This window comes from Xenopus laevis, chromosome 4S (genome assembly GCF_017654675.1).
Source record: "Xenopus laevis strain J_2021 chromosome 4S, Xenopus_laevis_v10.1, whole genome shotgun sequence".
NCBI lineage: Eukaryota > Metazoa > Chordata > Amphibia > Anura > Pipidae > Xenopus > Xenopus laevis.
Window position 1 is genome coordinate 121,617,701 of NC_054378.1, and position 25,338 is coordinate 121,643,038.

General features: G+C 37.6%; 1 protein-coding gene across 4 annotated transcripts; it reads left to right on the forward strand.

The window, feature by feature from the left end:
* The first annotated feature begins 249 nt into the window (after window positions 1-249).
* Window positions 250-24,916, forward strand: uba3.S (ubiquitin like modifier activating enzyme 3 S homeolog). Of its 4 annotated transcripts, NM_001096250.1 has the most exon segments (18): window positions 319-374; window positions 502-540; window positions 3,275-3,395; window positions 6,709-6,789; window positions 7,430-7,512; window positions 9,157-9,237; window positions 10,639-10,682; window positions 10,774-10,838; window positions 11,958-12,113; window positions 13,643-13,745; window positions 14,732-14,845; window positions 16,281-16,334; window positions 17,804-17,840; window positions 18,337-18,418; window positions 19,327-19,424; window positions 20,813-20,876; window positions 22,791-22,845; window positions 24,391-24,916. In NM_001096250.1, coding segments are annotated over 18 exon segments (1,386 nt in total). In that variant the 5' UTR covers window positions 319-354; the 3' UTR covers window positions 24,480-24,916.
* Window positions 24,917-25,338: the final 422 nt, after the last annotated feature.

Below are 25,338 nucleotides of genomic sequence, written 5' to 3' on the forward strand. Positions count from 1 at the left end.
TGCGGGGAAAAAAAATGTTGTCCCTCTTTTTACTTCGAAAATGTTGGGAGGTATGTTAAAGGTGAACAAGCCCTTTATTGATACAGATCTGGTGCGGGGTTAAAGTAGACTAAAGCAAAAGTACAAGAAATCCCTGCTGATTATTAAACTACAAAGCGATTATGTAAGTCACTCAGTCACACCAGGAAGACTTCACATTGGAATTGTACTGGGTGTTGCTGCTGCCCGTAATCACGTGACCACTACACAGCGCTTCCCGTAGCAACAACAGCCTTTTAATGACTTTGCCGGCGCGGCCCCGCCCACCCTATTTGCCTCGGTGCATTGTGGGAGGAGAGAGAGGCTGGGAGGAATATGGCGGATGCTGAAGAGCCGTGAGTATCTGTGTGTGTCACCAGTAGACTGGGGACGTCCTCTCCCTCCCTCTTTTCCCCTCTCTGTGTGACAGGCCAGGAGAGTGGCCCTCAATACCCTTCTTTTATTCTCTCTCTCTCTTTTTAGGGAGAAGAAAAGAAGGCGGATAGAAGAGCTCCCTGACGAGTTAGTGCTGGTGGGACGGGGCTGTGTGGTGTTTAGTGGGACACGGAACTGAGCTGCACCTGGAGACGAGACCAGTGTATATTTATATGTATAGAGCCCGCACTGGTGCTCACTAGGCCTGCCACGAGTTGTACTGGGTTCTAGCAGCCCCTTTCACAGAATAGGAGTGCATGCAGCAGATATATAGTGGTATGAAGCATGTACAGCCTCTCATTGCTGCCAGTAAGGCTTCTACTTGACACTGAAGGGGTTAATTAGACTGTCAGCCTTTTGCTCTGTGAACTATAAGTTCCAGCTCATACTGTGTCTACCTGTATATCTCCTTATAAATATCAGCAACTGCCCCATAGGACTGACCTGTCATTTTGCAATTAAAGGAACAGTAACACCGAAGAAAATCTGAAAGCGTTTCAAAAGAACGACAGTACCTGCACAGGTATATAACCGGTTTAGAAACACTACTATAGTTTATATAAACAAGCTGCTGTGTAGCCAGGGGCAGCCATTCAAGCACAGGATACACAGTAGATAACAGATAAGTACTACTATAGTTTATATAAACAAGCTGCTGTGCTTGAATGGCTGCCCCCATGGCTACACAGCAGCTTGTTTACATAAACTATAGTAGTACTTATCTGTTATCTACTGTTTATCCTGTGCTTGAATGGCTGCCCCATGGTTACACAGCAGCTTCTTTATATAAACTATAGTAGTACTTCTCTGTTATCTACTGTGTATCCTGTGCTTGAATGGCTGCCCCCATGGCTACACAGCAGCTTGTTAATATAAACTATAGTAGTACTTATCTGTTATCTACTGTGTATCCTGTGCTTGAATGGCTGCCCCCATGGCTACACAGCAGCTTGTTTATATAAACTATAGTAGTACTTATCTGTTATCTACTGTGTATCCTGTGCTTGAATGGCTGCCCCAATGGTTACACAGCAGCTTGTTTATATAAACTATAGTAGTACTTATCTGTTATCTACTGTGTATCCTGTGCTTGAATGGCTGCCCCCATGGCTACACAGCAGCTTGTTTATATAAACTATAGTTGTGTTACTAAACCAGTTATATACCAGTGCAGGGCAACAGTACGTTATATTTGGATTACTTTAAAATGCTTTTATTTATTGGTGTTACTGTTCCTTTAACAAAGCTGTACTCATTGTAATTTGGCAGAATTTCCCCGACATGATACGTGTGGGGTTTCAAAAGAATAATCTGATTATCTTCTCCTATTTGATCTTGTAACTCTACATCAGTCTAATAACATAGTGAATTAAGGGAGGGGGTCCCCCAACCCTCTTTTTTTTTTTTTTTTTTATTTATACAAATATCTGCCCTTTATCTGTTACCGTGTTTCAATGGTACCAGTTTCTGTCAACCAGGGCAATAATTCCATTCAACACCACTATAAAGTATGGTTTTAGGAAGCTGTTAATAAACCCATAATTTTTTTTGTTTGCTTTTTATTTGTGTTCATATGTTTTTCTTTCTGCCATTTATTTTTCAGTAATGTGCACTGTGGTGTTTTCTATTTTCCTATTTGGATCTGTACATATTCTATGTTACATTAAAGGTGTAGTTCATCTTTAAATTAAATACTTTTAGCATGTTGTGTTCCGAGATGGTTTGCATTTGATGTTTATTAGTTATTTTGTGTTTTTTTAACATTTTTAGCTTTGTCATCTGCAGTTCTTCAGCAGCTGTTTTGTTGCTAGGGTACAAATTTTTCCTAGCAACGAGGCAGTTGTTGCAATGAGACACTGGAAGATAAATATACAGTTATAGGATCTGTTATACAGAAACCCATTATCTAGAATGCTCCAAATTACAGAAGGGCCATCTCCCATAGATTCTATTTTAATAAAATAATTCAGTTTTTTAAAAAGTATTTCCTTTTTCTGTGTAATAATAAAACAGTAGCTTGTACTTTATCACAACTAAAATATTATTAATCCTTATTGGAGGCAAAATAATCCTGTTGGGTTTACTTAATCTTTAAATGATTTTTTAGTAGACTTTAAAGTATGGAGATCCAAATTAATAAAAAGTCCCTTATCCAGAAAATCCTTATCCTGTAATAGAAATATAAGTACAGTGATAAAAATCAAAAGTAACCATAACTAAAATGTTAGCCTCACAAAGAAATAGTTTTTTGGCTGCTGGGGTCGTTGGTCCCCTTACAAAAGCTGGAGATAAAGCACTGCGTATCTTGACAGCGCTATATAAATAAATGATGATGATGATGATGAGATATGCAGAAAAGGAAGGCAAATAAATAATAAAAAAAATTCCAAAACATAACAGTAAATTTAAAAGTGAACTACTCCATTATTCCTTGGATAAATACTCTTGCAGGTTAGAAAGAATAATAATTGAGCTTTAGTTTTTCATTCCAAATGTTCATTTCAAAGTGAAAGTAACTGCAAGTCGTTTTTAAAAGATTTTTATCACTAAGCCTGTGAAGCAGATAGGGACTAACTCCAAGCTAGATATTTAATTTGTGCAGAATGCTTGTTAATAAAACGGTTCTAAATAAAGCCCATGTATATGTTTGCTGTTCTTCATGGTGGCCTGTACAGTAAGTAGAAATAAAGCCTTTGTTTCCCCCCCACAGCATTGCTGGAAACAGCCAGCGAGAGTTTATTTCTAGTGCTTCAGCGTTGTTTAGATGCATGCTTTCCTTTGTTACAACCTGTACACTCATAATGTACTGTGTTCTATGCAGAATGGCTGTGAATGGTGGGTGTGGGGAGACTGGAGACTGGGAAGGTCGCTGGAACCATGTAAAGAAGTTCCTCGAGCGATCAGGACCATTTACACACCCTGAGTTCGAACCAAGCAACGAAGTGAGAAATATTATTATTACTTTACTGCATTAGAATGATGACTGATGCTGACAGCTGTGTAGCTCTGAGCATGCAAGTAAAATAAGCTATAAATGTCATGTACTATTGCTTAATCATTGCACAATCTCTGAGGTTATAGGATGACCTGCTCCATATTATAGTGAAGATAATTAATGATAAGAAGCAGTGATGGAGCAACACAACTCCCAAAATGTAATTACATCTATTTATGAACCACTGAGGTGTATTAGTTAGGAATTTCGAATAGCAACCAGAATATCTATCTATCTATCTATCTATCTATCTATCTATCTATCTATCTATCTATCTATCTATCTATCTATCTATCTATCTATCTATCTATCTATCTATCTTTCTATCTTTCTATCTATCTATCATCTCTCCATATCATCTATCAATCTGTCTATCTGTCTGTCTGTCTGTCTGTCTATCTATCTATCTATCTATCTATCTATCTATCTATCTATCTATCTATCTATCTATCTATCTATCTATCTATCTATCATCTCTCCATATCATCTATCTATCTATCTATCTATCTATCTATCTATCTATCTATCTATCTATCTATCTATCTATCTATCTATCTATCATCTATCTACCTATCATCTATCTACCTATCATCTATCAATCGATTGATCTATCTCTATCTATCTATCTATCTATCTATCTATCTATCTATCTATCTATCTATCTATCTATCTATCTATCTGCCTCTATCTATCTATCTATCTATCTATCTATCATCTATCTACCTATCATCTATCTATCAATCGATTGATCTATCTCGATCTATCGATCTATCGATCTATCTATCTATCTATCTATCTATCTATCTATCTATCTATCTATCTATCTATCTATCTATCTATCTATCTCTATCTATCTATCATCTCTCCATATCATCTATCTATCTATCTATCTATCTATCTATCTATCTATCTATCTATCTATCTATCTATCTATCTATCTATCTATCTATCTATCTATCTATCTTTTCAATTCATTTCTCAATTTATGGGATTTTGAAAGGCATATTTATCAATGGGTGAAGTGACAGTTCACCCTTTGATAAATACGCCTATAAAAATCCCATAGAAATTAATGGAGAGTGGCGGAATTTCACTCTAGTGGCTGAACTTCACTATTAAATTCACTGTTTGATAAATATTAACCCATGATGTCTGGTGATTTTAATAGAGTCAGGGCCAAAGTCAAAGGGAAGGGGGCTCCACCAGTGAATAAGTGCTTACCTCTTACCATGATTCCCTGCATATGAAACTGACTTCCTGTGAAAGTGTATGATCCACAATTGTCCTATGTTTTATGCATTTTTAAATATCAGCCATATGTAAACCCATATTTTAACCATAGAATTCCTACAAAGGGTTTGCTCCTTGCCCCCCAACTACACTAGATGTCTGTTGGCTCTTCTCTGCTCCTTTGTACCTGAACTGAGGATACATATATGGTTTTTTTTGGGTTTGCCAACTGACATGTCTGGTGCTTCTCTTCCTCTCCATGGTGCTGATGGCTGCACACAAGCAACCACACTGGAAACAGATTTTTTTTGTCTTGCTTCCATATTGTATGTTTCTTGTTGGCAGTTACTGTCAAGGACAGAAAGTGAAGTGACCAGCAACTGTGTAGTGCTATCTTTTCAGTTCCAGTATTGGGGCAAAGCTATTTAAAGGAATCATTCAGTATAAAAATTAGGTAAATAGGCTGTACAAAACAATAAATGTTTCTGATATAATTAGTTAGCCAAAAATGTAATGTATTAAGGCTGGAGTGGCTGGAAGTGTAACATAATAGCCAGAACACTAATTCCTGCTTTTCAACTCTCTTGGTTTCCACAGATTGGTTACCAGGCAGTAACCAATCAGAGACTTGATGGGGGCCAAATGGGTCATAACTGTTGCTTTTGAATCTGAGCTGAATGCTGAGGATCAATTGCAAACTCACTGAACAGTTATGTCCCATGTGGCCCCCCTTATAGTCACTGACTAACTCAGAGTTAGAGAGCTGAAAAGCAGGAAGTAGTGTTCTGGCTATTATGTTACACATCCGGTCATTCCAGCCTCTATAGATGACTCTTTTTGTGATATTAAATGAATTAATTGTATAGTCTGTTTAATATCTACATTAAAGCCTATGGCACCTCCATGCTGCTTGTCATTTATTTTTAGGTGTTAAGGCAGTACAGAAATAAATTTCGATTGGCTGAATTTAGAGTTAATGGGAGTTTTAAAAATTAACTCGAAATTCGACCCTTGATAAATCTGCCTCGATGTCTCTCTACATGCAGGATTGGTGCAAAAGGCAGTTATTTTGTTAGATATTGTTTGTACTGGAATCAGTTATTTGAGTGAGCTCTAATACATCTGCTAGGAAAGGAGCCCCCCTATAAGAAATATTGGATCAATTAATATCTGACACCCAAATGCTGCATGAAGAGAGAATGAAGAGAAACAGATGCTGAGAGAGGGATAGTGAATATAAACTTGATTATTTCAGAAACTGCAGAATATTGAATTGATTGTATTTGGAAAGTTTCTTATTTCAGTATCCTGAATCTTATATTAAGGGGCAGATTTATCAAGGGTTGAATTGAGAATTAGAATTTTCAAGTTTTTCTATGGGGAAAACTGTCAAAATCGATTTGATTTTTTTAAAAAAATTTTAATTAGATTTTCAAGATTTATCATACACTTGCCGTTTAACTTGAATTTGACTATTCGCCACCTGAAACCTGCCAAATTGCTCTTTTAGTCAATGGAAGAAGTCCTGGGATCAATTTGGAGTTGTTTGCAGCATTCCTGACATTCAAGTTTTTCTTTGGAGAAAAAACGGATATCGAGTTTTTAAAGCTTGAATTGAATTCGACTTGAGTTTTCGGGTCCATAGTATTCACTCGACACTCGAAATTCAACCCTTGATAAATCTGCCTCAATGTCTCTCTACATGCAGAATTTATGCAAAAGGCAGTTATTTGTTAGATTTTGTTTGTACTGCAATCGGAAGCTTATATTAAATTTTCGCGGTTTATATACTAAATTATGTGTTTACAAAACAGTGTAAGTGGAAGCTGGATGCACATATTTAGAGATGGAGGCTGCAAGCAGGAAAGCAAGGAAAATAGGAGATTTTGGAAGGTTATCTTAGCAGTCTAAATGTTGGGGAGGGTGGGTAGGTTTTGAATTCCCCTTTAACAGGTTGAGTATTGTTGCACAATGCTGACTTACCATTGTTTTTGTCTTGTTCTTTTTTAATTTTATTTCTTTTCTTACAGTCTCTGCAGTTTCTCCTCGAAACCTGTAAACTTCTGGTTGTTGGAGCAGGAGGTCTAGGGTGCGAACTTCTCAAAAACCTGGTAATTCATTTTGCTTTTATTAGTAACGGAAATAAATGGCGCTGAAGCTCTGAGAATTGTGAGCACTGTTTGTAAAATTAAAAATGAAGCAACTGAACTTTTACTTTGCTACAACAGCAAAAATGTAAAGCTATTATGTTAGTAATGGAAAGGTTTGGAAGCTCCTACTGTTAAAGAATGGAACAAGGTGTAAGATAGAAGTCAATGTAGAGGTAGAAAATACTAGCTAAAACGTATATGAAATTATCTCTGTTTTGTTATTATACAGGAGTGGGATCTGTTATCTGGAAACCTGTTATCCAGAAAGCTCCGAATTACGGAATGCCCCCACAGACTCCCATTTTATCCAAATTATCCAAATAATCCAAATTTTTAAAAATGTTTAATAAATGTGTAATAATAAAACAGTACCTTGCACTTGATCCAAACTAAAGGTGGCCATACATGTAGAGATCCGCTCATTTGGCGATTTCGATAAACGATCGGATCTCTCCCTGATAATGCCCACATTGAGATGGGCGATATCAGCCTGATCCGATCGTGGCATGACAGTATCCTATTAAACAGCAGAGAGTCTGCGTGGAATAAATAGCTCTAATTACAACATCGTCCGTAATGATTTGGCCTCTGTTTCCTTTAGGCACTCTCTGGCTTTCGGCAGATCCATGTTATAGATATGGACACCATAGATGTTTCTAATTTAAACAGACAGTTTCTGTTCCGGTAAGTTTTAATTTTTTTTTTTTTTTTTAATGAAGTTTATATTAACTGCACAATACTGTTCTCCAATTTGATGATGAATAATGTTTGATGCTCCCCTCTTTTTACTTACTTATTACTGTAGGAATGTCTTTTTGTAAGTACAGCCCTATGATAAAATCATTTCTTTATAGTTACTTTGTTTTTGAAACTTGATTACAGCATTTCTTTAAAGGTGTATAGTGTATGACAGTTGCCAAATTTACATTCTGCCTGTTGGCTAAGTTCAAGTATAAAAATAAAAACTGGGTAAATAGATAGGCTGTGCAAAATAAAAACTGTTTCTAATATAGTTAGTTAGCCAAAAATGTAATGTATAAAGGCTGGAGTGACTGGATGATAAACATAATAGTTTCCACTGATTGGTTACCAGGCAGTAACCAATTAGAGACTTGAGGGGGGCACATGGGTCATATCTGTTGCTTTGAATCTGAGCTGAATGCCGAGGATCAATTACAAACTCACTGAACAGTTATATCCCATGTGGCCCCTCTTATAGTCACTGACTAACTCAGAGTTAGAGAGCTGAAAAACAGGAAGTAGTGTTCTGGCTAATATGTTACACAACCAGTGACTCCAGCCTTTTTATTTAAATTACATTTTTACATTAATTATTATTAATATATTTATTAAAATTACATTTTTGGCTAACTATTATTAAAATACTAGATTCGGTGCATCCCTAGTTTCTTCAAAGCAATTTTGGGGGTGATAGAGGCAGTTAGTTAAATTACTCTTAAAGGACCAGTATCACCAAAAAATGACAGTGTTTATATTCATTTAAATGTAATGTACTATTACCAAGCACTGATAAAAATCCTGTGTTTGCTTTGGAAACCCTTACATAGTTTACATAAACAAGATTATATATAACCATGGAAAAGCCATTATTGCTCTGTGAGGCTATACATTTGTAGTTGTTGTTACTCTTTATTACCCATCTATCTATAACTACGATAACCTATTCATGTTCTAGTGTCTCATTCAATCTGCTGCCTGGTAGCTGGGTAAATTGTACCCTAGCAACCAGATAACGCCTGAAATTCCAAATCTGAGAGATACTGAACAAAACATAATGTAAACAAAACACAACATAAAAATGAAGAGCAATTGCATGCCATCTTAGAATATCACTGTCTACATCATACTAAAATTGACTTAATTAAAAGTGATCTACCCCTTTAAAGAAATAATTGTGGCTTGTTAATACATTTCAGCATCACATTTCAGTTGAACCACAGTATAATTAGCTATATACTGCCTTCATTTACATTAAATTAAACATTATATGTGCAGTTTAGGAATACCAGCTTTACTTTTAAAAAATGTCATGGCAATATTCTTTGTTAAGTGGCATCAGACTTGTGCAAGACCTTGAGAATCTCGGCCTACGGAGAGCTAGTAGCTGATTATGATGTGATTGTTGGCCCAGAAGTCGGTCGATAGGATAACTCTGATTTGGTCCAGAGTATTGGTGGCCAAATCAGGTAATGATCCGCTCATTTGCAGAGCTTGTGATCGTACAGTGAATGCCCAATGTAATTGTCACTGTACTATGTACTTTAGTGAGCATTAAAACTGGAACTTAATTTTTCTCTTTCTTCTCAGGCCTAAGGATGTTGGAAGGCCTAAAGCAGAGGTTGCAGCAGATTTTATAAACGCAAGGATCCCTGATTGCTGTGTCACTCCGTATCCTTTTACAATCTGTTCTTAAAAATAGCTCAGATCCACTCTCTTTGCATCTTTGCTTTAAATGAGAAGGAAACCCCCTGGGCACAAAAACCCTCCCCCCTCCCCTGTGTTGCTCCCCCTCCCTCCTCCCCCCTGGCCTACCTGTCCCGCTGGGCAAATGCCCCTAACTTGTTACTTACCCCTCTGCGCAGGTCCAGTCCTTGGAGTTCACAGACGCCATCTTCTTCTGGCATGCGCCAAAAGTCACCGGCGAAATGCTCCTACTGCGCATGCGCCGGTCAAAGCAGGAAGAAGATCGCGTGGAAGAAGATGGTGTCTGTGAACTCCGTGGACTGGACCTGCGCAGAGGGGTAAGTAACAAGTTAGGGGCATTTGCCCAGCGGGACAGGTAGGCCAGGGGGGAGGAGGGAGTGGAAGCAACACAGGGGAGGGGGGGGAGGGTTTTTGCGCCCAGTGGGTTTCCTTCTCCTTTAAAGGAAAACTATCCCCCAAACAATGTAGGTCTCTATAAAACGATATTTCATAAAACAGCTCATATGTAAAACCCTGCTTTATGTAAATAAACCATTTTCATAATAATATATTTTTCTAATAGTATGTGCCATTGGGTAATCATAAATAGAAAATTGCCATTTTAAAAAACAAGGGCTGATTAGTAATTAATACAGATAATTACTACATGGCAGCACAGAAACCAGTGCAATTAGCATCAGAATTTAATAATCAGCCCTGTAGCATCAGCTTATATTACAGACCAACCTCATTTTCTGCTGGATAATAAGTGACGAGCCCTAAGCTTAGCTTCTCAACAGCCAATCAGAGCCCACTGAGCATGTGAGTTGCACAGACACTTTCCAAGATGGTGACCCCCTGTGACAATTTTGAAGTCCCGGATCATTGCTGCTTTTGACATGCTGAAACTTTAGCCTCGTGCAATAAGTTCAGTATATAAAACGTGACATTTTTAGCCATATTTATTTGTAAGGTTTAGTTCTCCTTTAAAGTTTCTTTGGCCAGGACACCAGATCTATCCGCTACTATTTGGCTAATGTGAACCTGATGTGGCTCCAACCAAAGACTTGAAGTCAAGTGGTGGCCAGTGAAGAGCGATTGGTTACAAGCCAGTTACTGGTATCACTGTATGTAAAACATCTTGGGGTTTGTAAACTTTTATGTTAAGAATTAAATATCTTTTCTTAAACTTCTATACTATTTTGAGGTGCAGGATTCTTTGTTCCATTTTTGGGGCCTTGATGTTGCTTGGTTTCCATGCATGCACCCATGTGCATTTTCATAATGCAGTAGTACTCCCTCCATTTGAAAATAGTTATTTTTTTTTGCCAAACTTTTACTCAAGTTTTAAATGTCTGTTTAATCCTTCACACACTAAATTTCAAGGCATTTTAAGAAAATACAAGACTTTGATGAAACATTCTACCGAGGTACTGTTTCTACAGTTTTGCACAATTAAACGCTCAATATGTAAATGGGAATGTGATCTAACTTTTTATCCCTTTTTATTGTCTTTTCTAGAGTTTCATATCATTGTATGCGGACTGGATTCGATTATTGCAAGGCGATGGCTGAATGGAATGCTGGTAAATCTCGATTCTGCTTTTCTTCTTTGAATTCTTAAAGGGAAACTTTGATTGTGACTGAAAGGTCTCCATAATGATGAGTTAAAGGGGTTGTTCACCTTTGAGTTAACTTTTAGTAGAACGTAGAGAGTGATATTCTAAGGCATTTTGCCATTGGTTTTTATTTTTTATTATTTGTGGTTATTTAGCTTTTTATTCAGCAGCTCTCCAGTTTGCAGTTTCAGCAATCTGGTTACTAGGGTCCAAATTACCCCAGCAACCACACACTGATTTGAATAAGAGACTGGAATATGAAAAGAATAGAATAGAAAGATGAGTAATAAAAAGTAGCAATAACACCAATTGTGTAGGCGTAATGTAGAGTCCTGCGCGGAACCAAATTGTTAAACTCGACCTGCAACCCGCATGCTTACCCGCTTGGACCCGCTACCCGACCCGCAAGTACCTTATCCGCAACCCAATCCGCGACCCGCTGACCATCAAGAAACAGAAAGTGCTGTCATTCTAAACCGGAAGTGACATCCTTAGAAGTTGGCGTGGTCAGAAAAAAAGGAGTAAAACAGGAAGTGCTGTCATTGTAAACCGGAAGTGACATCATTGGAAGTAGCCGTGATCAGGGAAAAAAGGAGTAAAACTCGCTATTGAGAAGACCCGCAAACCCGGAGAACCACCTACCCGCATCTATACTGCTCCTGAAACTTCTGCCTGTAACCCGCAAGTACCCGACTCGCTGCAGGACTCTACTGTAAGAAGTATTTGTTTTTAGAGCTGCTCAGTGACCCCCATTTGAAAGTTTGAAAGAGTCAGAAGAAGAAGGCAAATAATTCAAAAACTATAAAAAATAAATAATGAAGACAAATTGAAAAATTGTTTAGAATTAGCCATTCTATAACATACTAAAAGTTAACTTGAAGGTGAACCACCCCTTTAAGAATCGCAGGCATTTACAAATGATTTTCTTTTAAAATCCTTTAGTGTCCGTAGGAAAATCGTATCCTTTCTACACGGTTAGGAGTTACTGATTGTGCTATATGTTGTGTATATATCTAACTAGTTTTGATATGTGGGTGTGTGTTTTTCTAATAATAGACCTATTATTAATGAGAAGTCTTCCTCTAGATGTCTCTTCTAAATTATGAAGACAGCGTGTTGCAGCAAAGTACAGTCATCCCCTTAATTGATGGAGGGACAGAGGGCTTTAAAGGAAACTCCAGAGTTATCCTACCAGGAATGACAGCCTGTGTAGAATGTACCCTTGAATTATACCCACCACAGGTAATGGCACTAAAAAGGTTGCAATGTTATCCTCCTAAAAATGATTTTCTGCTGCTGGCCATTCTTATCAGACCACCTGAAAACAATTATTATGTGATCGTCCCTCTTTACTGTTATTGGATTTTTTAATATAGAGCCCATCCTTTCCATAATACACTGAGGATCAGATATAGTTGTTGCCATTAGTGATGTGCAGGTTCAAGAAAAATGTGACCGCACCAGACTCTGATCCGCCATTATTTATATTTATTTAGTAAAACTAGGGATGCACCGAATCCACTATTTTGGATTTGGCTGAACCCCCGAATCCTTCAAGAAAGATTTGGCCAAATACTTCCTTGTTTTGTGACAAAAAGTCATGTGATTTCCCACCCCTCCCCCTAATTTGCATATGCAAATTAGAATTGGCTTTGGCTGGGCAGAAGGATTCAATCGAATCTGAATCCTGCTGAAAAAGGCCGAATCCTGGATTTGTTGCATCCCTAAGTAAAACTGATATGGCCGTATAAATTGTAAAACCAAATAAAGTAAAATCATATGGATTAGGGGTGTAATAATAAGTACAGGTATGGGGCCTGTTATCCAGAATGCTCGGGACCTGGGGTTTTTCGGATAACGGAACATATACTTGTATGGAATATTTTTTCGTTTTCCCACTTCTTTCGCTAATACAGGTATGGGAAATGTTATCCAGAATGCTGGGGACTAGGGGTTTTCTGGATAACGAATCTTTCCTTAATTTGGATCTCCATAACTTAAGTCTACTAGAAAATCATGTAAACATTAAATAAACCCAATAGGCTGGTTTTGCTTCCAATAAGGATTAATTATATCTAGGGATCCACCGAACCCAGTATTCTGCCTTCTTCAGTCAGATACGGCGGGCCGAATCCTAATTTGCATATGCAAGTTAGGGTCAGGGAGGGAAATGACTGGACTTTGTCACAAAACAAGGAAGTAAAAAATGTTTTCTCCACCCCTAATTTGCATATGCAAATCTGAATTAGGTTCAGTATTCGGCCGAATCTTTCATAAAGGTTTCGGGGTTCGGCCAAATCCAAAATAGTGGATTCGGTGCATCGCTAATTATATCTTAGTTGGGATCAAGTATAAGTTACTGTTTTATTATTGCAGAGAAAAAGGAAATCATTTAAAAACATTGGATTATTCAAATAAAATGGAGTCTATGGGTGACGGCCTTTCCGTAATTCGGAGCTTTCTGGATTACGGGTTTCCGGATAAGGGATCCCATACCTGTACTTAATTTGGGAAAAGTGTAATAAGACAAAGAAGTGTAGCATTCACTGGTGTATACAGCTTAATTTATATATACTGCTCCATAAATGTTAATATATATTTTATTTATAGGTAGAGTTTATGATTCAAGTAAGCTACCAAACAGTGTTATGGTATATGCGTCTGACATTGTGTTTGTGCGCTTGATTTATTTGATAAGTTCATATTTATTTGGAGACCTGACTGTCATTACTGTGTGGCCATTTATTGATCGTTGTATTCATCTATTGCAGATCAACTTTCCCATGTGTACAATAGCATCCATGCCCAGATTACCAGAGCACTGCATTGAGTATGTTCGGATACTTCAGTGGCCAAAGGAACAGCCATTTGGAGGTATTGTGCACCATGGAATATCTTAGGTTTGGCATAGGACTGGCCCACTACAATGAAGCAATGGTCAGTCATTAATGGGGTGGTTCACCTTTAAGGTAAATTTTAATAATATGTTATAGAATGGCCAATTCTAAGTAGCTCTTCAATTTTTTGTAAATTGCAAACTGGAGAGCTGCTGAATCAAAAATGAAATAACTCAAAAGCCACAAATAATAAAACATTAAAACCAATGGCAAATTGTCTCAGAATATCACTCTCTATATAATACTAAAAGTTATTTCAAAGGTGAACCACCCCTTTAACAATGATACCAAGACAATACCTAAGACATCGCTTATCATTTACATCACTTAATTGCTTTTATTATGTTAGTGTCTCTCAGTGTGTAGCCATCTTTGGCAATTAGTTGGAAACCAGCAAAGGTGAACAAGATACTATCCCTGAGAACAGAGTTTTGGCAAATGTTGCAGTCCATTGGACCACTGTGACACGTAAGCTCATTAAATAGGTTAAAGGAACAGTAACACCAAAAAATTAAAGTGTTTTAAAGGAACGACAATATAATGTAGTGTTGCCCTGCACTGGTAAAACTGGCGTGGTTGCTTCAGAAGCACAACTATAGTTTGTATAAACAAGCTGCTGTGTAGCCATGGGGGCAGCCATTCAAGCACAGGATACACAGTAGATAACAGATAAGTACTACTATAGTTTATATAAACAAGCTGCTGTGTAGCCATGGGGGCAGCCATTCAAGCACAGGATACACAGTAGATAACAGATAAGTACTACTATAGTTTAAATAAACAAGCTGCTGTGTAGCCATGGGGGCAACCATTCAAGTATATTTGCTTATAAAGCAAAAACACTAGTGCAGCACAACAGTACATTATAATTTCATTACTGTAAGAGAGTTTCATTTTTTGGTGTTACTGTTCCTTTAAACAGTTATATTGGTAATGTGAATCGCGATTTGTTTTTTCTTATAGAGGGTGTGCAGTTAGATGGAGATGACCCTGAACACATAGAGTGGATATTTACAAATTCATTGGAAAGGGCAAACCAGTTCAACATTCGAGGCGTCACTTACAGACTTACTCAAGGTATATGTTTGCTGCAGCAAATTAGTATCTATTTTTATTGTAAACATTCATCACAATGTATCTGATACCCAGTCCTGGGAAAATTCGATTTTTTTTTCAACTGTTCCAAAAAAACTGACACAGCTAAAATGCAGGATTTGAGATTTTGCCTCAGTCCCTGCCCCAGTGGAACTTGCAATTATAGGTACAGGTATGGTATCTGTTATCCGGAAAGATCCAAATTACAGAAAGGCCGTCTCCCATAGACTCCATTTTATCCAAATAATCCAAATTTTTCAAAATGATTTCCTTTTTCTCTGTAATAATAAAACAGTAGCTTGTACTTGATCCCAACTAAGAAATAATTAATCCTTATTGGAAGCAAAACCAGCCTTTTGAGTTTATTTAATGTTGAAATGATTTTCTAGTAGACTTAAGGAATGAAGATCCAAATTGCTTAAAGATCCATTGCCTGGAATGCCCCAGGTCTAGAGCATTCTGGATTACAGGTCCCTTACCTGTACCTAATAAATTTGTACACACTATGGTAAAAATATTGAAAGTCACAACGTCTGTTAAATCTGCTAGTAGGTCTTTGAGTTCAAAAATCTAGATTAGCCCGCTTACTTGAGAATTCTCAAGGATTCTGGAGAACTCGGATTTGGTAACTGTTGAGAAAAATTAGGAATGTTTCTTTGCTCTTTATGTTGGAATAATCCAGCAATCTCCCTTATTTTATTTGTTAATTCTACACTGGTACCCAAGTTTTTACCAAACATTGAGAAATGTAATAAAAATTTTGGTTTTTTTTAAACAAGATTCCGAGTTTGATCCTTCAATTCATTATATATAGGGATGCACCAAATCCACAAAACCGAATCCGAACCCTAATCTGCATATGCAAATCCGTGAGGGGGAGACAAAAAAAAGAGATGTTTCTACTTCCTTGTTTTGTGAGAAAAATTCACATGATTTTAAGAATTCGGTTCGGCCATGTATACAAGGATTTGGCCGAATCCTTGTATAAAAAAGGGCAAATCCTGGCCGAATACCAAACCGAATTCTGCTGAAAATGGCCGAATGCCAATCCGATTCGGTGCATCCCTAATGATATATTCCTTCTAATCTGTTGTGTAGATTAGAATCATTCAGTGATCTAAATTCCTGTCTTTGCTGTAAAACCATTCTAAGCAATAAGCAGCAATATGGCTGCTAGTAAAACAAATACCCCTTAAATGCTGTCATTGGGGTGTTTAGAGCCCATTGTAATTGCTGTCACCTGATTGCTTGAGACTTTAAAGTGAGCAACTCACCAGTATCCAATCAGAGCAACAGAAACGTTAAAATCAGCTTTCACTCCTAAAGGGACTGGAAAAAAATGCTTAAAAATGTTCCTCTATACGTGAAACTCATGTTCATATCGTCAACCTTTTGATCTTTTGATCTTGTCTAATAGGTGTTGTCAAGCGAATTATTCCTGCTGTAGCCTCAACGAATGCTGTAATTGCAGGTAAACACAATCAACTGTATTCCTATAGTCCTTTAACATTATCTATTCCATATTTGTTCTTATATTACACTAGTTCAAAACTAGATGAAGGGCCAATGGATCAACATGGCTGTAAGATATATATATTTTTATGTGTGTGTATTTATTTATTTTAAAGGAAAACTAAACCCTGAAAATAAATAGGGCTAAAAATGCCATATTTTATATACTGAACTTATTGCAGCAGCCTAAAGTTTCAGCTTGTCAATAGCAGCAACGATCCAGGACTTCAAAATTGTCACAGGGGGTCACCATCTTGGAAAGTGTCTCAGTGGGCTCTGAGCAGCTGTTGAGAAGCTAAGTTTAGGGGTCGTCACTAATTATCCAGCAGAAAATGAGCTTCCCCTGTAATATAAGCTGAGGCTACAGGGCTGATTATTAAATTCTGATGCTAATTGCACTGGTTTCTGTGCTGCCATGTAGTAATTATGTGTATTAATTACTAATCAGCCTTATATTGTGACATTTCTATTCTATGTGTACTGTATATTGTGAGTGGGTCCCTAAGCTCAGTAAGTGACAGCAGCACAGAGCATGTGCAGTGAATCAGCAGAAAAGAAGATGGGGAGCTACTGGGGCATCTTTGGAGACACAGATATTCACTGCTAAAGGGCCGTGGTTGCCTTGGGCTGTTATAGAAGCCCAAAACATAATATACAATTTCTAGCTACTTCTTTAGTTAAGCTTTAGTTCTCCTTTAAATAGATCCAATATCTGCCTGGGGCTGTTAGTGAACCACCAGAAAATAAAAAATCCAGAGCCGACTCTCACCGCAGTGCATAGTCATAGATAGTTATAAATGCTAGAAGTGTTACATAGGTTTATGGAAGAAAAAGAAGGCTGAAAGGAATTTTAGTTTTCTAGGAGGTCTTTTGTTTCTCAGTTGGCTCAGTTATTTTGTTAGATTTGATTATTGGAATCAGTTATTTAAGTGAGCGCTTATACATCTGCTAGGGAAAGGAGCCCCCCTATAAGATATATTGGCTCTAACTGTCAATGAATATCTGACACCCAACTGCTGCATGAAGACAGAATGAAGAGAAACAGATGCTGAGAGAGGAGAGGAAACTTGATTATTTCAGAAACGGTACAGAATTGATTGTGTTTAGAAAGTTTCTTATTTCAGTACGAGGAAGCTTATATTACATTTCCATTTTTGCGATAGTTCCCCTTTAAATACAGGCTATGAGCAAGCCTAGTGGGCTGTTCCTGCTGATTTGTGCTCAGTATCTCTGTACAGGGTATGGGATAATCTTGAATAATGCTGATTCACTAGACCTGCTTGAAGCCCTGTATGAAAGCAATAACATTATAAAAGGGCCATGGGAATGGATTAGAAATGTATGCCCCAAAAATGTACCATTGCAAGAATATATCCCATTTAACTGTGTAAAACATTGATCGTTTGACCACTTTGTTTTTTGTTTCAGCTGCCTGTGCCACTGAAGTTTTTAAAATAGCAACAAGGTAGGCTTTGGGAAATGGCATTTGTTTTATTTGCTTTCTCTTCTGTCAGTTTGGCACTTTGAGGCCCATTTATCAAAGTCCGAATTTATCTAATTTTCTTCCAAATCTCCCTTGGTTTTTCCCCTTATTCATCAATACATTTTTCCGACAATTTTATGTGCTGAAAAAAACCCCCCAAAAAATGTGAAAAAAAAACAAATTGTACGATTTTTTTCTAATTTTTGCGTGAAAACCATGAAATCTTTGATTGCACAAAACCCAGGGCAGATCAAGATATCTTCAAGACTTCTTCCATTGACTTATATGCAACCTCGGCAGTTCTGAGACACCAGATTTTCAGATTCAGACTTTTTCCATCCTAGGGGTATAATAAATTCCAAAAAATTTATTTTTCCACTAAAAATTTGGATTTTATAGTATAAAAACCATGAATTATTCGGGTTTTTGGCATCTGGCGTTTAATAAGTAACCCCCTCTTATGTCTCTCAATTTATAGCGCCTACATCCCGCTTAACAATTACCTGGTGTTTAATGATGTTGATGGATTATACTCTTACACCTTTGAAGCAGAAAAAAAGGTTTGTACCGTAGGTTATATTCCTATGCAGCTGCTGATTGTACCTTTCCAATGAAAGTTATTCATTTTGTTTGAGTTTAGTTTAGCAAGATACACATATTCACCTCCAAAAAAAAAAAAAAATTTTTAGGTGTGTTTGCCAAAGGCTTTAACAATCCTGTAGCCACTACAGAAGTCTGTCTGTTTTGAAACACAGTCTGACCCTGAAGTCCTCACTAGTGCACTGGTGAAAGACTGGCAGGAATATACCCTTAGTATCATTTGCCTATTGATGGATATCAGAAAGCCATTCAAAGACCTCTCCTGTGGCTACTTACAGTTAAAGGGATACTGGCATGGGAACATTTAATAGTGCTGCTCCAGCAGAATTCTGCACTGAAATCTGTTTTTCAAAAGAGCAAACAGATTTTTTATATTTAGTTTTCAATTCTGACATGGAGCTAGACATATTGTCAGGTTCCCAGCTGCCCCCAGTCATGTGACTTGTGCTCTGATAAACTTCAGTCACTCGTTACTGCTGTACTGCAAGTTGGAGTGATATCATATTGGACACTGCAAAAATCTAAATGGATCTAAATGGATTTGACTATAAACTAGGGATGCACCGAATCCAGGATTCAGCCTTTTTCAACAGTATTCGGCCGAATCCTTCTTCCTGGTTGAACCGAATCCTAATTTGCATATGCAAATTAGGGGCAGGGAAGGAAATCACGTGAGTTTTTGTCACAAAACAAGGAAGTAAAACATGTTTCCCCTTTCCACCCCTAATTTGCATATGCACATTAGGATTCTGATTCATTTCGGTAATCGACCAAATCTTTCACAAAGGATTCGAGGGTTCGGCCAAATCCAAAATAGTGGATTCGGTGCATCCCTACTATAAACCACATTTCTCTTCTTGTTTCACAGGAAAATTGTCCTGCCTGCAGCCAGCTCCCACAGAACATCCAGTTTCCTTCTTCAGCCAAATTGCAGGAGGTGCTGGATTATTTGACAAATGACACATTGTAAGTGCCAGGTCAACTACAACTTAGACTTTATACGTATGTAAACTTGATACTTACACGTTTCTATTTTTATTATTTATCTCATTTTTAAATGTACCCGCTGCTATATACAGTGCCCTCCGTATGGGGACAAAGACACATTTTCTTTGATTTACCCCCTCAGCTCCTCCGTGTCAAATTTTAAATGACATAATTCAGACTTGATTGAAGTGCACATTCCAGACTTGAATTCAGAGTTATTCGCATACATTTCAGTTGCACCATGTAGAAACTAGAATGCATGAAACAATGCACTTCATCAGCAACTATCCAGTTTGCAATTTCAGCAATCTAGTTGCTAGGGTCTAAATTACCCTAGCAACCATGCATTGGTTTGAATGAGAGACTGGAATGTGAATAGGAGATTCCTGAATAGAAATATGAGAAATAAAAAGTAGCAATAACAATACATTTGTGGTCTTATAGAGCATTTGGTATTTAGATGGGGTCAATGACCCCCATTTGAAAGCTGAAAAGAGTCAGAAGAAAAAGGCAAAAAACGAAAAAAAAAATTATTCAGTTGAAAAGTTGCTTAGAATAAGTCATTCTATAAGATACTAAAAGTAAACTTAAAGGGGAACTCCGACTTCCAAATCAAAATTTGATAAAGAGGCCCACATAACACAGAAACCCCTAATATACCCATCACAGTTTCATCAAAAAGTATGAATAAATGCCATTTTCTATGCTGAAATCCAGCTGTTTAACAGTTCTTCTCTTTCTGCATCATTTGAAATCCTGGCAGGGAAGGAGGGACTAAACACTGATGTTACAAATTGTAAAAACTTCTCCACAGCTTACAGACAGCATGCAGGAACTACATAACCCACAATGCATTTCACTATGATGTTCCTTTCCTTATTGAAATCCCGTGTGCAGGGAATTGTGGGGTTTGGAGGATACAGACTGAGGACAGATGGCTGTTGATACAAAGTAACAGTAGTCAGCCAGCTCAGCAAAGTAGTCAGACAGATTAGCAGGAGAGCAGGGGGCTGGGTTTAGGGAATTATTCCAAACCATTAAAAATCATGAAAAGTCTGCATAATTTTTAATTGATGCATATTGCAAAGTTGCTTAAAATTCTGTTTACTTTTCAAAAAGCTCAAGTTATGTTTGCGTGGAGTTCCCCTTTAAAGGTGAACCACCCCTTTAAGTCTACTAGAAAATCATATAAACATTAAATAAAGCCAATATGCTGGTTTTGCTTCCAATAAGGAATAATTATATCTTAGTTGGGATCAAGTACAAGTTACTGTTTTATTATTACACAGAAAAAGGAATCATTTTGTTATCTTGCTTTGTAAAATTCTAATTTTTTTTTTTTATGCGTATTATTGTGTTTGACACAGACAAATGAAAGCTCCTGCTATTACTGCAACACTGGAGGGGAAAAATAAAACCCTCTATTTACAGGTAAGCAGCAATGTTCCTGATCTGCAGACTATAATGCCTGGATGTCATTTATTTGTTATATAATTATGTGTAATATTATTCCAAAGGACAAATAAACCATATTTAGCTGCCCTGTGGTTTTGTATTTGTACCCTCATCAATTTCAGCCCTTCTTTTTCCATATATACCTGGGTATCATATTTACTCTTTCATACCCTTTTTTTTTTTGCTCAGTAGGAAACTTTATTGAAACAAGTTTTTAGCAAGTTAGCTTAGACCGGTTCAACCTGTTATTATTAGTACCTTCATGGACATTGATAATTCATTTAAAGGAGAATTCAACCGGTAATAAAAAAAAACCTCCCCCCTACCCTGGGTAGACCCCCCTCCCTCCTCCCCCCCAGCCATATGCCCCTAATTTTTTACTCACCCCTTTGTGCAGACTCTTGTATGCAAAAGCTCATTTAGACAAGCCACAGTTTTGGAACAAAGTGCTTTGGACTGATGAGACAAAAATGTAGTTATTTGGTCATAACAAAAAGCGCTTGGCAGGGCGGAAGAAGAACACCGCATTCCAAGAAAAACACCTGCTACCGACTGTCACATTTGGTGGAGGTCCCATCATGCTGTGGGGCTGTGTGGCTAGTTCAGGGACTACTGGGGCCCTTGTTAAAGTCGAGAGTCGGATGAATTCAACCCAATATCAATAAATTCTTCAGGATAATGTTCAAGCATCAGTCACAAAGTTGAAGTTACGCTGCAGGGGTTGGATATTCCAACAAGACAATGGGGTATATTTATCAAAGAGTGAAGTTCCGCCACTTTCCATTCATTTCTATGGGATTTCTAAAGGCGTATTTATCAAAGGGTGAACTTTCACCCATTGATAAATATGCCTTTCAAAATCCCATAGAAATGAATTGTGAGCTGCGGAATTTCACTCTAGTGGCGGAACTTCACTCTTTGATAAATTTACCCCAATGACCCTAAACACACTTGGAAATCTACAAAGACATTTATGCAGAGGGACAAGTACAATATTCTAGAATGGCCGTCACAGTCCCCTGACTTGAATATCATGGAAAATCTATGAGATGATTTGAAGCAGACTGTCCATGCTCGGCAGCCATCAAATTTAACTCAACTGGAGAGATTTTGTATGGACGAATGGTCAAAAATAGCCACATCCAGAATCCAGACACTCATCAAAAACTATAGGAGGAGTCTAGAGGCTGTTACATTTGTAACTAAGTATTGATGTAATATCTCTGTTGGGGTGCCCACATTTATGCACCTGTCTAATTGTGTTATGATACATATTGTATATTTTCTGTTAATCCAATAAATTTTATGTCACTGCTGAAATACTACTGTTCCCATAAGGCATGTTATATACAGTATTAACAGGAAGTTACTACTTTGAAAGCTCAGCCAATGAAAAACAAAACTGCAAAGAATTAAGCGGGGTTCCCAAACCTTTTCATATGACTGTATATACTGCAGCTGTAGTATATAATGTAGGGTTATTGTACAGAAGCACCAATGCTGCCCCATAGGGGAGGGGGGCCGTGTGTGTGTACCCGCACTTTTCTACCCATACTGTTACATCCGTAGTTTTACCTGTAGTGCTGCCTTTATTTCACATGTGCCATTGTTACATTAATCATAAATTATATGTACAATGACTTTATATGAGATATGGCTATTAAGTATAATATGATTGGATACCCCTCAGTAGCGATGACCCTAGGTGCACAGACTTTATTTGATGTGGGTTTGGAATGCAATATAAATGGATAACCCATCCTCTTGTCTCTTATCTCTTTCTTCTTCAGCCTTTTCTTTCTTCTACTTCTCTGTTAAAATCAATAAATAAAATCTTTAAAAATCATAAATTATATTTTGAGAATAACAAGGACATTTTTATGTTTTCAGACTGTAACATCTATAGAAGAACGGACAAGGCCCAATCTTTGCAGGACATTGAAAGGTATTTGTGTTGTGCCTGGTGTTATTAGGCTGTATTACTTTCTCTTTCAGCAAATCACTGATTTCTCTGTAGATATTTGGCTTCCTTATGGATGATTAGATCATTGGAATCTTTCCAGTGAAAATATGAAAACACAGGTATTGTATACCAAATATATAAAACAAGTCGGAAACAGTGAACAATAATTTGCCACCATTATGAGACTGGGGCTGGATAGATGAATTTGGCATTTTTATTCATAGATACAGTTTTGTTGAATGCGCTAAAGTTTGTCTGGATTTTTTCTGTATTCAACAGAATTCCAAACAACATGTATTAGTTGGATTTTTATGAAGAATTAGGATGCATTAAAGGATAATTCAACCCCTAGGCGCAAAAATCCCTCTTCTCCAGCGGAGTTCCCAGTAGCCATCTTCTCTTGAGCGCTCCTCTTCCTGTAGTCACGAAGTTTCCAAAAAAGAAATCGGAAACTTCGTGACTTTTGGGTGCATTAGCTTCGTACTGGCAATTGCCTCCAACTGTGCATGAGCCCAAAAGTCACGAAGTTTCTGATTTCTTTTTCGGAAACTTTGTGACTTTCGGCGCATGCGCAGTAGATCTGAACCGGCAAATACCTCCTACTGCGCATACGCAACCAAAAGCCAGGGAATACAGGAAGAAGAGCGCTCGGGAGAAGATGGCTGCCGTGAACTCCGCTGGAGAGGACCCAGAAGGAGGGGTAAGTAACAAGTTAGGGGCATTTGTCAGAGGGGGGAGGTAGGCCGGGGGAGGAGGGAGGGTACTTATCTATCTACTGTGTATCCTGTGCTTGAATGGCTGCGCCCATGACTACACAGCAGCTTGTTTATATAAACTATAGTAGTACTTATCTGTTATCTACTGTGTATCCTGTGCTTGAATGGCTGCCCCCATGGCTACACAGCAGCTTGTTTATATAAACTATAGTAGTACTTATCTGTTATCTACTGTGTATCCTGTGCTTGAATGGCTGCCCCCATGGCTACACAGCAGATTGTTTAGATAAACTATAGTAGTACTTATCTGTTATCTACTGTGTATCCTGTGCTTGAATGGCTGCCCCCATGGCTACACAGCAGCTTGTTTATATAAACTATAGTAGTGCTTATCTATTATCTACTGTGTATCCTGTGCTTGAATGGCTGCCCCCATGGCTACACAGCAGTTTGTTTATATAAACTATAGTAGAGTTTCTGAAGCAAACACACCTGTATTACCAGTGTCGGGCAACGCTACATCATCATCATCATCATCATTCCTTTAAAACACTTTTATTTTTTGGTGTTACTCTTCCTTCAAGTGTTAAACCAAATGGAATACGAACCCCTGAAGTACAATTGAGAAAAAAAAAATTCTCAAATTTGTGCAAATTGGGGATTCGGTTTTGTTTTGATATTTGGACAAATCAAAACATTATGGATTGGGCACATATCTCTGCCTGTACATATGATCTTTCCATATCCTGATTATCAGCACATTTAAACCATTTCTGCCGAATAACTATTTCTTTTTATTTCCCGAATCCAGAGCTCGGCCTCGTCGATGGTCAGGAACTTGCAGTGGCCGACGTCACAACGCCGCAAACTGTGCTGTTCAAACTGCATTTTACAGCCTAGTGTCACTATCACATGGTCCTTTTTAGCACTAGTTCATTTGGAAGCCTGATCCTAGCGTAAATGTACAGAAGTATGAAGGAGAGATGTGAAACATTAACCCTTGGCTGTACTGTTAGGAAGAAAGGGGCTCCGCTTTCCTTACTGCAACCCTCAAGAAGGTGGAGCCTGAAAATGCTCTCGTTCTAGTCCAATGAAGCACCTATTTATAAAAGTGAGACAAAAATATCAGTATCTTTTTTTTTTTAGAAGGCAGCAGGAGCATTTTAAAATGACACTTTTAGAATTGCCCAAAATTATACAGTGTTCTATTTGAATATATGAACCATGTTATGAGCGTATCATGTACAAAGCAATGTATGTCTTTTATGTATTGGGCGGGGGAGGGAATTAGAATTGTAAACAGTGTAATTAGGAAAAATAAACCCTCTGTACATTGATTACTGAAAGTACTTTATGTTCTAATCATCCATTGCTTGGTTCATGGAAATGCTGAAAATATTTATGTACTTTATCATCGCATCAGTTCACATTTTAGTAAGGCAGGTCCTTTAATTGCTTTGCCCAATGAACAATGTCCTACTGGAGGGTTGTGATGTCTAAAGGGGTGGTTCACCTTTAAATTAACTGTTACTGTGATGTAGAGAGTGATATTCTGAGACAATTTGAAATTGGTTTCCATTTTTTTATTATTTGTGATTTTTCAGTTATTTAGCTTTTTATTCAGCAGCTCTCCAGTTTGCAGTTTCAGACATCTGGTTGCTAGAGCCCAAATTACCCTAACAACCATGCACTGATTTGAATGAGAGACTGGAATATGAATAGGAGTGACCGGAATAGAAAGACGAGTAATTGAAAGTAG

Bases quoted from the DNA above. Each gene is read 5' to 3' on its own strand.
- uba3.S (XM_018259753.2), top strand. From the start codon at position 355: ATGGCGGATGCTGAAGAGCC. The intron at 17,841-18,336 runs GTAGGCTTTGGG...CTCAATTTATAG, and splicing joins GTTTTTAAAATAGCAACAAG to CGCCTACATCCCGCTTAACA. The intron at 18,419-19,326 runs GTTTGTACCGTA...CTTGTTTCACAG, and splicing joins CCTTTGAAGCAGAAAAAAAG to GAAAATTGTCCTGCCTGCAG.